Here is a 17,798-nt window from a genome sequence, read left to right as displayed (position 1 = left end):
TATTCCGCCTGGGAACCCTGCAGCCTAATGGTATCAATGTGGACTTCACCAGTTTCAAAATCTCCCCTTCCCCAACTGCATCCCTAAACCAGCCCAGTTCGTCCCCTCCCCCCACTGCACCACACAACCAGCCCAGCTCTTCCCCTCCACCCACTGCATCCCAAAACCAGTCCAACCTGTCTCCGCCTCCCTAACCTGTTCTTCCTCTCACCCATCCCTTCCTCCCACCCCAAGCCGCACCTCCATCTACCTACTAACCTCATCCCACCTCCTTGACCTGTCCATCTTCCCTGGACTGACCTATCCCCTCCCTACCTCCCCACCTATACTCTCTGCTCCACCTATCTTCTTTACTCTCCATCTTCGGTCCGCCTCCCCCTCTCTCCCTATTTATTCCAGAACCCTCACCCCATCCCCCTCTCTGATGAAGGGTCTAGGCCCGAAACGTCAGCTTTTGTGCTCCTGAGATGCTGCTTGGCCTGCTGTGTTCATCCAGCCTCACATTTTGTTGTCTAAAATTCTTCTGGTATGCAGGTCCAATAAATACAAACCCTACTTATTTAACCCAAGTAATAATAAAAATAAATTAAAATTTAGATTCTCAAAAGTGCAGCCAGATTCAGTATTCCGGAATGCTCTTTGCCTCCTCTGCTGATCCTTCTGTCATGAATATTTTCTCTGTGAATTCTTCTGTGAGGACTTTTGGTAGACGTGCCATGATTGTCTCCGAAAGTCCACACAGAATGTGGCTTCTGGAATGCTCTGCTTTCTCCACTGTCTCTGTAGTCGTAAACATCTTTCTTCTGCTGATCCTGCTGTCAGAAATGTTTTCTCTGTGGAAACTCTTAGCCAGGAGTGCCGTGGTACCTTCTATGGATAAGACGGTGCTTTCTTAGAGAGCCTAGCAATTTCTTGTGAAAGCTGGGTGCTTCTTTCTCAGATGGCAGTTTGCTCGCACACTGATTTTCGAAAACCATCTTCTTGTATACTTTGGGTGACGTATCCATTTTCTTACAATAGCATTGGTGTGAAGTTGTCAACACCACCGGATTTAAATTCAATTGGCTTGCAATCGCTAAGTACTTGGGTTAAATTAATTGGCTGATTCCTCTTCATTGCCAAAATATCAAAACAAGCCTAAGGTTTCCAATCACATAGCCAATTCATACATGTTTCCATTTTAGAACCAGCTGTACATCTTCAGCTACATACACATTTTTTTTCTGTATAAATCTCTAAGCTCAGAAAAGCACTTTATCCCTTAACGAAATCATGCACTGTTATCGTTATCATTTTTTGCAAACAAATTCTAGTTTTCTGTCTTCCAATTCACAATTACTCTACACAACTTCATAACAGCGTTTGTAGCTGGCTGATTGGTAAGGATGAGGTCAAGTATGTTTTTTCCCCTCCACAGAACCATAGAACTCTCACAGTGTGGAAACAGTCCATTCAGCCCGGCAGGTCCACACTGACCAAGCCTTTGAAGAGCATTCCACCCAGACCTATCCCCCATGGCTAATCCACCTATCCTGCACCTCCCTGAAAACTATGGGCAATTTAGCATGGCCAATCCACCTAACTTGCACATCTTTGGACTTAGGATGAAACCAGAGTAAACCCACGCAGACATGGAGGGGACTGTGCAAACTCCACACAGACAGTCGCTGGAGGGTGGAATTGAACCTGGGTCCCTGGTGCTGTGAGGCAGCAGCGCTAAACTCTGAGCCACCATACCAGCCCTCTTGTTGGCTCCCTCACCATCTGCTGCAGACCAAATCTAGCAGCTATATCCTATAGGACCCAACCAGCTCGATCTGTAGTACTGCTGCCAAGCCTCTCTTGGTGATGGTGGTGATGGACATTGAAATCCCCCACCCAGAGTACATTTTGTGCCGTTGCCATCCTCAGTTCATCCTATAAGTGTTGTTCAATATTGAGGAGTACTGATTCATTAGCTGAGGAAGGACGGTATGTGGTAATCACCAGGATGTTTCCTGAAGCCATGAAACCTTTTGGGATCCAGAGCCAAGGTTGAGAACTCCCACAGCAACTCCCTCCTAACTCTATATCATTGTGCTGGCATCTTTGTTGGGTCTATCATGCCAGTGAGACGGGACATATCCGGGAGTAGTGAGGGTGGTGTCTGTAAGGTGGTCTGTGAGTATGGCTATATCAGGCGGTTGCTTGACTAGACTGTGAGATAGCTCTCCCAATTTTGGCACTAATCCCAGATGTTAGTGAGGAGGAGTTTGCAGAGTCAACAGGGCTGTTCCTGACATTGTCTTTTCTGGTGCCTAGGCCAATGCCAGGTGATCTGTCCAGTTTCATTTATTTTGAGATTGTGTAGTGATTGATACAACTGAGTTGTTTGCTAGGCCTTTTCAGAGGGAGTTGAGAGTCAACCACAATGTTGTAGGTCTGGAGTCACGTGTAGGCTAGAGCAGGTGAGGATGGCAGATTTTCTTCCTGTAGGATATTAGTGAACGAGATGGGTTTTTCCGACAACGGACAGTGATTTTATGGTGATCAGTAGATTTATAATTCCAGATTTTTTTAAAACTTGAATTCAAGTTCTTCTATCTACCATGGTGGGATTTGAACCAGGTCCCCAGAACTTTAGCTGAGTTTCTGGCTTAATACTTTGCATATCCTGGTGGGCTCAACCACCACAACTGTGGCATGAGTACTTAAGATGCAATGGAATGTAAATCGAATGTTGGCTTGGGGGAGTGATGTTATCAACTGTGCCACTGTAGGTTATATAACATAAGAGTAGGTGATGGCCTAGTGGTATTATTGCTAGACTATTAATCCAGAAACCCAGCTGATGTTCTGGTGACCTGGGTTCGAATCCCACCAGGGCAAATATTGGAATTGGAATTAAGAATCTATTGATCTCCATGAAATCAGTGCTGATTGGAAAAACCCATCTGGTTCACTAATGCCCTTCAGGGGAGGAAATCTGACATCATCGCCTGCTCTGGCCTACATGTGACTCCAGACCCACAGCAATGTGATTGACTCTCAACTGCCCTCTGAAAAAGCCAAGCAAGCCACTCAGATGTACCAATAGCTACAATGACAGCACAGTGGTAAACAGTCGGGAGGGTGTTGCTCTAGGGGTCCTCAACATTGAATCTGGACCCCATGAAGTCCCACGGCTTCAGGTTAAACGTGGGCAAGGAAACCTGCTGATTGCCACATACCGTCCTCCCTCAGCTGATGAATCAGTACTCCCCGATGTTGAACAACATTTAGAGGAAGCATTGAGGATGGCAAGAGCACAAAATATACACTGGGTGAGGGATTTCGATGTCCACGACCAAGAATGACCCACCAAGCAGCCATACTACTGATTGAGTTGGTCGGATCCTAAAGGACATAGCTGCTAGACTGGATCTCCTGCAGGTGTTAAGGTGTTGCTAATCTGTACATGACAATATCGATAAGAGTGACCATTGTACAATCTTTTTGGAGATGAAGTCCTGCCTTCACATTGTGAACAACCTCCATCGTGTGGCACTATCACTGTGCTAAATGGAAAGGACTTTGCACTAATCTAGCAACTCAAGATTGGGCATTCATGAGATACTGTGGCCATCAACAGCAGCAGAATTGTACTCCAGCACAATCTGTAACCTCATGGCCTGCCATATCCCCCACTTATCCATTACCATCAAGCCAAGGGATCAGTTCTGGTTCAATGTAAAGTGCAAGAGGGCATACCTGAAGATGAGGTATCAACCTGATGAAGCCACCAAACAGGACTACTTGCATGCCAAACAGCGAAAGCAGCAAGTGATAGACAGAGCTAAGCAATCCCGTTGGCAATCAACGGATCAGATCTAAGCTCTGCAGTCCTGCCGCATCCAGTTGTGAATGGTAGTGGACAATTAAACAACTCACTAGAGGAGGAGGCTCCACAGATATCCACATCCTTAATGATGGAAGCGTCCAGCACATCAGAACAAACGATAAGGCTAAAGCATTCGTAGCAATTTTGAGCCAGAAGCGCCAAGTGTATGATCTATCTCTGCCTCCTCCAGTGTTCCCCAGCATTACAGATACCAGTCTTCAGCCAATTTGATTCACTCCACATGATATTAAGAAATGGCTGGAGACACTGGATCCTGTGAAGGCTACGGGCTCTCTCAACATGCTGGCAATAGTACTGAAGACTTATGGTCCAGAACTTGCCCCTCCCCTAGCTAAGCTGTTCCAGTACAATTACAACACTGGTACCTACCCAACAATGTGGAAAATTGTCCAACTATGTCCTGTACACAAAAAGCAGCACAAATCCAAATCGGCCAATTACCGCTCCATCGATCTACTCTCGATCATCAGTAAAGTGACGGAAAGTGTCATCAACAGTGCAAACAGGCAGCACCTGCTCAGAAATAACCTGCTCAGTGACACTCAGTTTGGGTTCCATCAGGGCCACTCAGCTCCTGATCTCATTACAGCCTTGGTTCAAGTATGGACAAAAGAGCTGAATTCCAGAGGTGTGGTGAGACTGACAGCCCTTGATATCAAGGCTGTATTCGATTGTGTGTGGCATCATGGAGCTCCTGCAAAACTGGAATCAATGAGTATCAGGGGGAAAACTCTCCAGTGGTTGGAGTCATACCTGACACATAGGAAGATGGTCAATATTGTGAGAGTTCAATCATCTCAGCTCCAAGACCTGTCTTCAGGATTTCCTCAGGGTAGTGTCATAGGCCCAACCATCTTCAGCTGCTTCATCACTGACCTTCCCTCCTTCATAAGGTCAGAAGCGGGGATGTTCGTCGATGATTGATGCTAAACATTGCACATTTGTGACTCCTCCGATACCGAAGCAGTCCATGTTCACTTGCAACAAGATCTGGACAATGTTCAGGCTTGGGCTGACAAGTGACAATTGACATTCGTGACACATAAATGCCAGGCAATGACCATCACCAGTAAGAGATAATCTAACCACTGTCCCTTGACATGCAGTGGTGTTACCATCATTGAATCTCCCACCATCAATGTCCTGGGGGTTATCATTGACCAGAAGCTCACCTGGATTCACCACATTAACAGAGTAGCTACAGGAGCAGGCCAGAAGCTGGGAATACTGTGACGAGTAACTCAAACCCTAACACCTCAAAGCCTGTCCACCATCTGCAAGGAGTGTTATGGAATACTCTTCACTTGCCTGGATGAATGCAGCCCCAAAAACACACAAGAAGCTCACAAAACATCATCCAGGACAAAGCAGCCTGCCTTGATTGGCACTACATCCACAAGCATTCACTCCCTCCACCACCAACGCTCAGTAGCATCAATGTCTACTGTCTACAAGATGCACAGCTGAAATGCACCAAAGATCCTCAGACAGCACCTTCCAAACCCACGACCACTTCCGTCTAGAAGGACAAAGGCAGCAGATATATGGGAACACCACCACCTGCAAGTCACTTACCATCCCGACTTGGAAATCTATCATCATTCCTCAACTGTTGCTGGGTCAAATTCCTGGAATTCCCTCCCTAATAGCATTACGGGTCAACCCACAGCTGGAGGATTGCAGCAGTTCGAGAAGGCAGCTCACCACTACCTTGCCAAGGGCAACTAGTGATGGGCAGTAAATGGTGGCCAGCCAGCGATGCCTACATCCCACAAATGGGGAAAAAAAATTAAATACATTTTACAGAATGATTTTTTAGTATAAGCATGAAGTGCAATAGGAATGAATTGTTTAGTGAATGTGTGTTAGGTTCAGAGCTCTAAAGTAAAATGTTGCAGGCCATGGTTATATTTTGTGAAGAGTAAACTTAAAGTGGAAAACATTTCAAATGAAAATGGAAGACACAGATGTTCCCAACAGCAAAACATGTGGACAATGGAAATATATCTGTTTTCTCACAACAAATAGATTTGTTGAAATAGTGATTGAAAAAGCAGGAGTACATTTTTGTAGCATCCACATTTGATGCATGCTTATCCCAAGGAAATGAATCCTTATCAGTAGAATGTAACTGGTGAAACTATCCTTAAGTTGTATCAGAGATAATGGGAACTGCAGATGCTGGAGAAGCTGAGATAAAGTGTAGAGCTGGATGAACACAGCAGGCCAAGCAGCGTCTTAGGAGCACAAAAGCTGACATTCCGGGCCTAGACCCTTCCTCAGGAAAAAAAAATGAAGGGTCTAGACCTGAAACGTCAGCTTTTGTGTTCTTAAGATGCTGCTTGGCCCCCTGTGTTCTTATAGCTCTACACTTTGTTACCTCAAACTATCCTTAAATGTCAGTTTGAATGATTTTGTCAGCACTCATGCCTCAGTTGTTGTAGCTATTGGCCCTATCTTGAAATTTGGACCACAACTTCAGTATGATACTGAAGAAGCTCCAATTTATTAGATGAACTGTCATTAGTTAAGACATTATATTGATGTCCTCTTTTCCTGTTCGGATAAATATAAATAATTATACAGTCTATTTCATAATTCATGTGTACAAGGAGCAGGAGTAGGCCATTTATCCACTGAAGTCTGCACCACCATAATATTAGATCATGGCTGATTTGATTGTAATTTCCAATTCACATTCCTGCTTTCCTTTGACCTTACATGCCCCTTACTTATCAAGAATCTATCACTTCTGGCTTAAAAAGATATTCAGAAAATGTGCAGAAATATCATCTGATATCCTGGACAACATTTGTCCTTCAAACTGCACCACTGTATTCAAGTAAATTGTTCTGTTTGTCGTCTTATAGAATTTTTTGTAGAACGTTTACAGAATCTTTATAGAACATTCCTGTGTCCAAATAAGCTGCTGCATTTCCTGCATAAAAGAGGATTATTTCAAAAAATAAATAATAGTATTTGAAGCGCTCTGAAATATGCTCTAAGTATCATAAGGCACCGTATAATTGCAAGATGTCTCTTTCTAGAACTTGTCAAGATGCTTTATACTTTATGAAGATTTATTTATTTGAGATTAAAATCACGTTTTCTGTTCCAGCTTTTCTTACACAAATTAAGGATTCTGATGCATTACTAACACATCCCAGCCGAAAGGTAAAAACAATTCCAGTGACATTTGAATTCCATGTGAATTCCCTCATGGCTTTTCCAGTCAGATACTCAAACTTTGTTGGAAAGTACACAAAGCTGTTCAGTAACAGTGATATTTGTTTAATAAATGACCGGCTGAGTTTCTTCAGTAGTTTCTGTGTTTGTCACACACTTCCATGATTTCACTGATGAAAAAAGCTCAAAGTAAGTGGAGATTTCTCCTATTCTTAAATTAAGCATATTTCTGCAACAATAGTGAAATTACCTGCTAGTAAAATCTGTAAAATTTAACGTTATTTTATAACTTTAGGAACAAAAGCTAAGGGCTAACATTTGGAGAGTTTGAATGAATTCCCTCATGGCTTTTCCAGTCAGATACTCAAACTTCGGTGGAAACTCTTGACTGTGCATTTAAAAGTGTTTCTGCCATTCATCCTCCAAAGCCACAGCATCCAGGCAGATTAATCTCTTAGAAAATTCTAGGTGATAGTGGTATTACTGTCCAATTAACATCACAAAAAAATCTGATATCCAGACATTTGACTTCCTTCGGAGTAATGTTTATATCACTCCATAGATTTATGTGAAATGTTTGGTAGCAGTAAGCTAACCAACCAACCATTTGGAGCAAATAAATTAATTTACATATTGATGCCACATTTTAATTAGCCATGGACAGTATTTCATGGCATTTCAGATTCCAGTGATCTTATGTTACACGTTGGCCATTTGATGCTTTGTTACACAACGTATTTAAAGTATTCACAACGAGTATTTCAAAGCTTTATTTCTTAGTACACAAAGCTGTTCAGTGACAGTGATATATATTTAATAAATGACCTGCTGAGTTTTTACAGTATTTTCTGTGTTTGTCACACACTTCCTGATTTCATTGATGACAAAAGCTCAAATAAGGTGGAGATTTCTCCTGTTCTTAAATTGAGCATATAATTGATCCAGAGTATTTTAACAATGTAGTTTGGTTTAAATTTGTTGAACTTATTGTGAAGTTTTTTTTTTAAATTCGAGTATTAATGGAAATTAGGAGATATAAAACATTGAAGCAAGTGCAACTATTAAAATTGTTTTCTTTTTCACAGCTTTCTGAAGAACTTTCCTTTGCAAACAGTGACATGACTGTTGAGGTAAGGCTTTCTGAATGGTTCCTGTCTTAAATGTTTTTTAGACATGGGACAGATCTTTCCCTCCTGGAGCCTGTCGGTACATGACAGATGCTGCCAGCACTCTCAGAAAGAATGTGGATACCACCAATTGGCCAGCCCATGCCCTGGTTCCTCCGTGAAACCTTATCATTACTGTCAGTGCCCCTAGTTGTAATGTGTAGCCACTTGACTTCAAATCCAAATTTGTGAGAATGTAGTTTCCTGATGGCTGATGTGATCACACTCACCTACGTGGTTGGCAATGTCAGAGGTGCCAAGGAATGGTAATTGAAATTCTTCACATCCCTTTACTCCACGTCTTTCAGTTTGGTGATCCTTCTCATTTCCTATTGGTTGAATGAGACTGCAACAGATGTTAGAACATTGAGAGTGAATATATATTCATAAAAGTACAGATTACATACAACAATTGAACACCCATGCCATTGATGTGCCCTCAGAATGTCTTTTTATCCTGTTTCCTCCCACTGGTCTAGGTGTGTGCATGAGGTTTCTGCTCCTGGTGTGGATGAGGACACAGATTGATGGCAGAACAAATGAACTGTAGATGTCACCATAGTCCAAAGTACCATTCAAGTGGAGCGAGAAAGGAGAAATGTGTTGATAATAGAGGATAGCATAGCTAGGGGAATAGACACAGCTTTCTGCAGTAAAGAAAGAGTCCCAAAGGCTGTTGCCTACCAGGTGCCAAGGGTTCAGGACATCTCTTTTGGGCTGAGAAGAAGGATCCAGTTGTCATGATCCACGTAGGTACAAATGACGTAGGTTGGATTAGGAAAGGGGTTCTGCTGTGAGATTGTAATAATCTTTGAGCTCAATGCGAAAGCAGACCACAAAGACCACCTTTGGATCTTGTGCAAATTAGCACAGGCTGAAAAGATTAGATAGATAATTGCATAGTTTAAAGAATGGTGGGGGGACCTGGCTTTAGCTGAAGGGAAGCTTAAAGAAACAAAAAGACATGAAAAGGCAGATGTGTGGGGCAGTGAAGCATCAAAGATAATCAAAGTCTGACAGGAAGGAGTAGAAATAAATACGGAAGAGTGCAGCAGAAATTAGGACCAGAATAAGTAATAATGGTAAAAACTCAAAGCTTAAGGCTGTTTGTCTGAATACACACAGCACTTATGACAAGATGGTTGAAGACACAATTAGAAATACATGATAACTATTACAAAGATTTGGTTGTATGGTGAACATGACTGGTCAATATTCATGGTATTCAGTGTTCAGGAACAATAGATAAAAAGTTAAAAAAAGGTGTGGTAGCTTCAGTCAGTTGTTGTTGAAGCTCAGTGACATTGGCGGTATGGCTTAAAATGGGCTGTTGGAGTAGGTGAGGCAATAGGGGACATGCAAGTTTCAAGAGGGTACCTGGCGAACAGGCAGGGCCTAGTGCTGACAGCATGGAGCACTCTGCTCAGGGAGAGATTGCAGCCTCAGAGCTCTTCAGGATGTGTTGAGTACAGAGGAGGCCTTGAGTGCTTTATTTTGAATATAAACGTTGGCAAGTTATGTTACAGCTATACTGAAATTTAGTTGGCTGCATTTGAATGCAGTTTTGGTCACCTCTCTACAAAACGAACATGGATACTTTGGAGAAGGTGCAGTGAAAGTTTACCAGAATATTGCCTAGTCAGGAGGGTTTTAGTTAGGAGCAGAGGTTGGATAAGCTTGGATTGTTTTCACTGAAAAGACGGAGGCTGATGGGCAACCTGATAGAGGTCTTTAAAATTATGAGATGCGTAGATAGGGTGGACAATCAGATGCTTTTCCCCAGGTGGAAAAGTCAACTGCAGGAAGGGATAATGGGAGCTTTTGTGCTCCTGAGATGCTGCTTGGCCTGCTGTGTTCATCCAGCTTCACACTTTATTATCAACTGCAGGAAAGCGCAGGTTCAAGATGAGAGGGAGACAGTATAAGGGAGAAGTGGTGGCAAGTGCTTTCCTGAACTGCTGCAGTCTCTGTTGGCTGGGTGCACTCACAGAGCTATTAGAAAGGGAGTTCCAAGATTTTGACCTAGTGACAGTCACTAATTTCATACACAGAGAATTCATCCATTTTGATATAAATTCTGGTGGCAGTGTGAAAGGGTTACTCAATTCTGAACTGTTGTTGGATTGCCGAAGGATCAGTGCACCATATTTAACTGCCATTCGGCTGTATATTCCTACTGTCGATGTGCGGAGTTTATTAAGTTCATAACCTCAATGTTAAGATATGAATCACAAGGTTTAATATCTTCATTCTCATTACTTACACAACCTTGGGTAAAAGTCCCCGAAGTTGCTATTTTGGACAGATCAAGTGGAAGACGATGGTATATATTGAAGGAGAGGGGCAAGGTTCCTAGACATACCATAATGGTCTATTAGATGATAATGATAATTAGTGTCCTTGTAACTGTTTTCATTATCATTTAGCAACATGACTTGCTCTCACCTTTTTCTCATTGCTGCATACCTCTTCCACTTTCTCACACCTCCCCCTGATGGTGTGAAAATGAACGAAGAGGAAATGAGGTAAGTAATGAATATATAGCACCTAGCGAAGGTGACAAGCGTTATAATCCTGAGTCAGACCACCAAATTTATGTTTAAATCTGCCTAGGCACAAGTAACTTTTTTCTTAAAGTCGGCAAAGTTCTTTTGATTCATTCAGGGATGTGGTGGTCACTGGCTGGCCCAGCAATAATTGCCCATTCCTAATTGCCCTTCAGAAGGTGGTGGTTAGAGGCCTGCTGCCATTCATTTGGTGTAAATATGCTCTCAATGCTGTTAGCAAGGGAATTCCACAATTTTGACTGGCAACAGGGAAGGAACAGTGATATATTTCTAAGCCAGGATGGTGAGTGGCTTGGTAGTAACTTGCAGGTAATGGTGCTCCCATGTATTTGCTGTTTTTGTCTTTCTGGATGGTTGTAGTCATGGGTTTGGTAGGTGATGTCTAAGGAATCTTAATGAATTTCTATTGTGTATCTTGTACATGGCACATACTGTTGCTGCTGTACAATGGTGGTGGAGGGAGTGAATATTTGTGGATATAGTGTCAGTTAAGTAGACTGCTTTGACCTGGATAATGTCAAACTTCTTGAGTGTTATTGAAGTTGAACACATCAGGCAAAAAGAGAGTTTTCCATCACACCTTTCCTAGCTACAATAATTTCTGAAGAAGGATCACTGGACCCAGAATGTTGACACTGATTTCTTTCCACTGAAGCTGCCAGTCCTGCTGAGGTTCAGCAGCAATTTCTATTTCTGTTTCAGATTTCCAATATCCACAATTTTTTGTTTTTTCTAATCCATCACATTCTTAACTTGTGCCTTATATGGACAGGCTTTGGTGAGTGAGGAGATGAGTGATTTGCTGCAGTATTCTTATCCTCTGACCTGCTCTTGTAGTTTCAGTACTTATAAGGATAGTCCACTTCGATTTTTGGTCAGTGATATCAATGCCAGGTTATTGGTAATTGGGAATTCAGCGATGATGGATTTATTGAATGTCATGAGCAATGGTTAGAATTTCTCTTGATAGAGATAGTCATTACCTGGCACTTGTGTGGTTTGAATGCTACTTTCCACTTGTAAACCAAAGCTTGGATATTGTTCAAGCCTCGTTGCTTCAGTATCTGAAACATCAATGAATATCCCCACTTCTGACTGTACAATGAAGGGAACATAATGGTCATTGATAAAGCAACTGAAGATGATTGAGCCCAATACACAATCCTTATTGACTCCTACACTGACGTCTTGGAGCTAAGATAACTGACTTCTAGCAACCACTACCATATCTATCTTTAACATGACTCATAAGAATTTTCTGCTAACTTAAGTTGCTGCAGTCTATTAAATTCTGCAAGGATAAAACTGGAATTTCTCACTGTTCCTTTAATGTAATGGGGCACATTTCCAAACTACTAAACAAAATTGAAATCTACAGCAGTACATTTCAAATAATTGCATTTTCAAATACTATTTCCTTTGCTTCACCAGGATTGGAATGGTAGAGTTCTGCAGCATATTTAATTGCTTTTACAGCAAATATAGTCATAAACCTACAATTTCTTTACATATCATGCTTTAAGATCTGTATTTCATGCTTAGCTGACCTCATATTTTGTGAGATCTGAAATCAACATTATAGTAACTAGAAATTAATGGTATTCATTGGAACTTGAACATGGATATTGCTGAACCTTGCCCCATTTGAACTATCAAGTCAACAACTAGGAAAGGTAGAGATGACAATTTCACATTGAAAGAAATATTAGCTGGAGAAAGATCAGCTTGTTATCTTGTCAAAGTAAAAACCAAAAGAACTGTGTGGATGCCGTAAATCAGGAACAAAAACAAAGTTGCTGGAAAAGCTCAGCAGGTCTGGCAGCGTCTGTGGAGGAGAAAACAGAGTTAGCGTTTTAGGTCCAGTGAATCTTCCTCAGTATATTGTCAAAGTGATACTTTTCTGTTCATGAAGCTCAAAGTGTTGACTGTTATAGCTAAAATATAAACAACGGAGCAGGCTTGGTGATCTTGATTTTATTTCTTACCATATTTCTACAATTTTTTACATATTAAGTGTAGAAAACATCTCCACATCCATTAATCAGTTGTGGGGTCGGTGGAAGGATGCAGTGTTGGGGAATAGATTACCACAGAACCATTCCCTTGCTTTTATAAAAATAAAGTCAAAATATTTTTGTCAGATTTAATTTTTCTTTTTTCTTAATCTAGTCTGAATGTTTCCCAGGCTTCAAACCATTTGAGTTTACAGAACTTCCTGGACACACAGAGGCTGTACAGCTGCTAAGCTGGATTTGGAGGGCTCAAAATTTTAATGTAAGTCATTATTATTAAAACTTGATTTAACTTTTGTCTACTAACAATTTTACTTGCTAATCCTTGTATTTAGGAATATTTCATGGAACTTTTCTTGTGAAGTTTGCAACATTTTAGCATACTAACAATTATGATGCCTTCTGGTTTTGTTGTCATGGTAAAGTTGTAGATTTGAGAATTGGATGCTTTGAGGATATGGAAAAGGAAAAGCATTTATTTTAACGATTACAGCAGATCCACGTGTGTTTTAGATTAAATATTGGAAAGTAAATATGACTGGTTGATTATGTTTTTATAAATAATTTGAATATATTTAACTTTTCTATCTCAAGTTTGCAGTCAACACGCCTTTGTGAGGGGCAGGTCATGCCTCACAAACCTTATCGAGTTCTTTGAGGATGTGACTAGAAAAGTTGATGAGGGTCGAGATGTGGATGTGGTGTATATGGACTTCAGCAAGGCATTTGATCAGGTTCCCTGTGGTAGGCTCATTCAGAAGGTCAGGAGGAATGGGATACAGGGGAACTTAGCTGTCTGGATACAGAATTAGCTGGCCAACAGAAGACAGCGAGTGGTAGTAGAAGGAAAATATTCTGCCTGGAAGTCAGTGGTGAGTGGTGTTCCACAGGGCTCTGTCCTTGGGCCTCTACTCTTTGTAATTTTTATTAATGACTTGGATGAGGGGATTGAAGGATGGGTCAGCAAGTTTGCAGACGACACGAAGATTGGAGGTGTTGTTGACAGTATAGAGGGCTGTTGTACGCTGCAACGGGACATTGACAGGATGCAGAGATGGGCTGAGAGGTGGCAGATGGAGTTCAACCTGGATAAATGCGAGGTGATGCATTTTGGAAAGTCGAATTTGAAAGCTGAGTACAGGATTAAGGATAGGATTCTTGGCAGTGTGGAGGAACAGAGGGATCTTGGTGTGCAGATACATAGATCCCTCAAAATGGCCACCCAACTGGACAGGGTTCTCAAGAAAGCATATGGTGTTTTGGCTTTCATTAACAGGGGGATTGAGTTTAAGAGTCGTGAGATCTTGTTGCAGCTCTATAAAACTTTGGTTAGACCGCACTTGGAATACTGCGTCCAGTTCTGGTCGCCCTATTATAGGAAAGATGTGGATGCTTTGGAGAGGGTTCAGAGGAGGTTTACCAGGATGCTGCCTGGACTGGAGGGCTTATCTTATGAAGAGAGGTTGACTGAGCTCGGTCTCTTTTCATTGGAGAAAAGGAGGAGGAGAGGGGACCTAATTGAGGTATACAAGATAATGAGAGGCATAGATAGAGTTGATAGCCAGAGACTATTTCCCAGGGCAGAAAAGGCTAACACGAGGGGTCATAGTTTTAAGCTGGTTGGAGGAAAGTATAGAGGAGATGTCAGAGGCGGGTTCTTTACACAGAGAGTTGTGAGAGCATGGAATGCGTTGCCAGCAGCAGTTGTGGAAGCAAGGTCATTGGGGACATTTAAGAGACTGCTGGACATGCATATGGTCACAGAAATTTGAGGGTGCATACATGAGGATCAATGGTCGGCACAACATCGTGGGCTGAAGGGCCTGTTCTGTGCTGTACTGTTCTATGTTCTAAGTTCTAAGTTCAATATGCGTACAGATGTTATGTATATATGTTACATATCTTGTATCTGTATCTATTCAATTCTGTCCATCTCTTTCACCTTATGCATTACAAAATATGACTTGTAATTTTAGTTTTAATCAATTTTCATAAAATAGCATGATTTCCATTTATTTTGTGGTAGATAATATATTGGAAATTGAACTATACACTGATAGAGTTGGGGCACAGACTTATTCCTGATAGTTGGTGATTCTTTCCTTGGTCTTCACAATGCTATTCTACAACTACATATGTACTAGGAAATGTACAAGAATACCAAAGGATGAAGAAAAGCAACAAAAAAGTTTGAACTACTTAGCAGACCAGAGACCATCTGTAGACAGAATAAATGGGTTAATGTTTCAGGCTTGCTCTCTCATCAGAACCGAAAGATATTACACATGAGTAGAGTTCTAAAATTGAACAGACTAATGTGAAGGGGAAGAAAAAGAATGTAAACATACCCAGATAAAAAGTAAATTAAATGAATTACCTATAATGTATTCAAGTGTAAAATAGGAAATAGTTAAATGACAGAAAGAAAATATAAATGTGACAGTAGGAGAACCAATGAGAGAAGTATGCTGAGCATGTGGCACATAGAATATGTGAATAGATAAAGGAATGAGTTAGAAGGGTGAAAGGGAAACATGAAAAATGAAGAGATATCCCCAATGTCCTAGATGCTGCTTGCTATGCTGAAGGTTGAGCATTTTTTGGTTTTGTTTCAGATTTTCAGCATATTTTGTTGTTTATTCAATGCCAGAAACTGATTTAGGTTTTGTATTCTCCAGTTCTCTTAGAAGAATAGCCTCATGCCATATGGAGCCTACCTTGTGGAAAGATGCCAAAGATGAAAATTCCAAAGTTTTTCAAATTGAAATGTTATGAAAAAGACATTTGACTTGAAACCTCTTTTACTCTGTCTCTATGGATACTTCCAGACCCGCTGAGTATTTCCAACATTTTCTCTTGTAGTTCAGATTTAGAGTGTCTGCAGTATTTTATGAAACTGTGCCACATGAGCTGCTGGTTGGTGCAACTCTGTCTGCTATCATTCACTTTTATTTTAGTAGAACGTATGACAATGTAACAAAATATCAAATCAACTAAACTTCTTAACAGCTTGGATATCAATCTACCTTGAAAAAGCTGATTCTCTCAACTTCATCTGGTGCCATTCTTCAGGATGCATTTTGGTGGTTCTTCCTTTCCAAGTTTCAGGTACAGTTACGTCATGTAAAAAAAAAGTTTGGGTTTTTCATTCTAATAGTTTGTAAAAGGTTTGGGTAAATTTTTGACTTTTGCATTTCTACGAAAAAGTGCTGCTGGAATGAAATTGGTGTGTGATGCTTCCATAATGGATTGAACATCACCAGTCATGCTCCCAAAATATCTTAAGAGCAGCTGCTGGTATGAAAGCCAAAAGGACTGAAGGTAAAATGTTACCCTATTTCTCCACTCACCATTGTGAGCTAGTATCGATTCCAGTTGAGTTTAAAACCTGCTGCTCTGTGAGTCAGCTATTTACTTATTAAACAGACTGAGCCATAATTGCCAATAATTAACTATATTTAGTGGGTGCATTTACCAATGATTAAACAAGGATAGGTGCCATACTTGAGAAAGAAATATTATAAGGAATTACCAAAATATGTTTCAAATCCGATATGGCTCTTCAGAACTGGCACCAGAAGTAGTGGAACATTTTCACTTTCAATATTTTTGGATTTCCACATCTGTTGCTGTTAAGAATTTGGAGAGTATGACTCGTGACATTACATCCAATAGGGAAGCATAACACACCAGTTGTAAAGAAGAGCCAAATTGGACTCAAAATATTAATTATTTTTCTCACTCCACAGATGCTGCCAGACCTGCTGAGTTTCTCCAGCACTTAGTGTTTCTGTTTGCTTTTATATGACCCACATATTGCCTTAATAGAGAGTGAAGGCTTTCAAGAAGAATCTTGAAGGAGGATAGAAAAAAAGGCAAAATTTAGTGTCCATTTCCCTACCTCGCCTATTCAGCAGGTAGGGAGATGGATGAGGGCCATTTAATTGGTCAAGAAGGTATAGGGAGGAGAAGCCATTGCTTTCCTGATAACCCCATGAGTAAGTCAATGGTGAGAAGGCCAAAGTCTTTGTCTCTAACTCTAGACCAATTGAAGCAAATTGGTGGCCAATAAGAGGCTGATCCTGCTGTCTCACTGCGACTGGCTCTGTGGCCTCCATGAGTATGTACTTCCCGGTTGATTATAGTGTTGAATGTTCCCTCCCTATTAGCCCTCCTCAGTGACCACAACTCCCAAGTCATGGAGATAGCAAGAATTAATAGCCTTATGAAAGGTCCTGACCTGAAACATTGACCTTCCTGATCCTCTGATGTTGCCTGACCTGCTGTGTTCCTCTAGCTTCACACTGTATCAACACTCACCAAGTCATGCCTGTTTGACCCAAGAGAAGCTCCTCTATTCATCACTCCTCTGACCCTCCATCTCAGCTCCTGATCCCGAACCTATTTCTGTCCCAACTGTGGCCAATGCTCCCAGAGGATTTTCTAGCAAGGAAGTGCTGCTGTATACTGGCTGGCAGCTCTTGGAAGGGTATCTTTGCATTCAGAGGCCCGAGAATTAGGACAACAGGTGGGCAAGTGCTTGTTTGGGACTTAGTACATTCAGGGCCCTAGGAACAGGCTGACACAGAATTGCTACTAGCTTTCTGGCCAATATCCAAAGGAGTGGTTGAAGGAAAGAGTTAAAACTGTAGGAGATAGATGTTTGAAATAACAGCTACCAATGATGAGGCAAAGGAAGTGGGTGTGTGGATTACAATACGAAATAGAGTAAGAGGAGCACAGAGCTTCTATGAGGATTCAAAGAGGTTTAAACCTGAAGATAAGCATTTTACATGTGGAGGTGCCCAGGATGCAGGGTTAGCAGTTTCTGGAAATGAGTAAGCTGTCAAATAGCTGCTTTTCAGAAATGTTATATTCAGTGTTTTGCTTTACTTGTTGTATGATATATATGTAAACCTGCAAATTTTTACCTTTTTAAACTGTACATTCTTTTTGCTTTTTCATTTGTTTGCAAGTTTTCCTAAAG

General features: G+C 41.2%; 1 protein-coding gene across 2 annotated transcripts in view; it reads left to right on the top strand.

The window, feature by feature from the left end:
* LOC125467296 (protein FAM227B-like) overlaps positions 1-17,798 on the top strand; it is a 263,519-nt gene that overhangs the window by 16,866 nt on the left and 228,855 nt on the right. For both annotated transcript variants that reach the window (XM_048562957.2, XM_048562956.1), the window contains exons 4-7: positions 6,999-7,054; positions 8,152-8,196; positions 12,969-13,073; positions 15,821-15,919. In XM_048562957.2, coding sequence (XP_048418914.1) covers positions 6,999-7,054; positions 8,152-8,196; positions 12,969-13,073; positions 15,821-15,919 — 305 coding nt within the window. The remainder of the gene's footprint in view (positions 1-6,998; positions 7,055-8,151; positions 8,197-12,968; positions 13,074-15,820; positions 15,920-17,798) is intronic.

The sequence above is a fragment of the Stegostoma tigrinum genome, chromosome 33 (genome assembly GCF_030684315.1).
Source record: "Stegostoma tigrinum isolate sSteTig4 chromosome 33, sSteTig4.hap1, whole genome shotgun sequence".
Taxonomy (NCBI): domain Eukaryota; kingdom Metazoa; phylum Chordata; class Chondrichthyes; order Orectolobiformes; family Stegostomatidae; genus Stegostoma; species Stegostoma tigrinum.
Note: the sequence above shows the minus strand (reverse complement) of the source record. Positions and strands in the feature narration are given on the sequence as shown.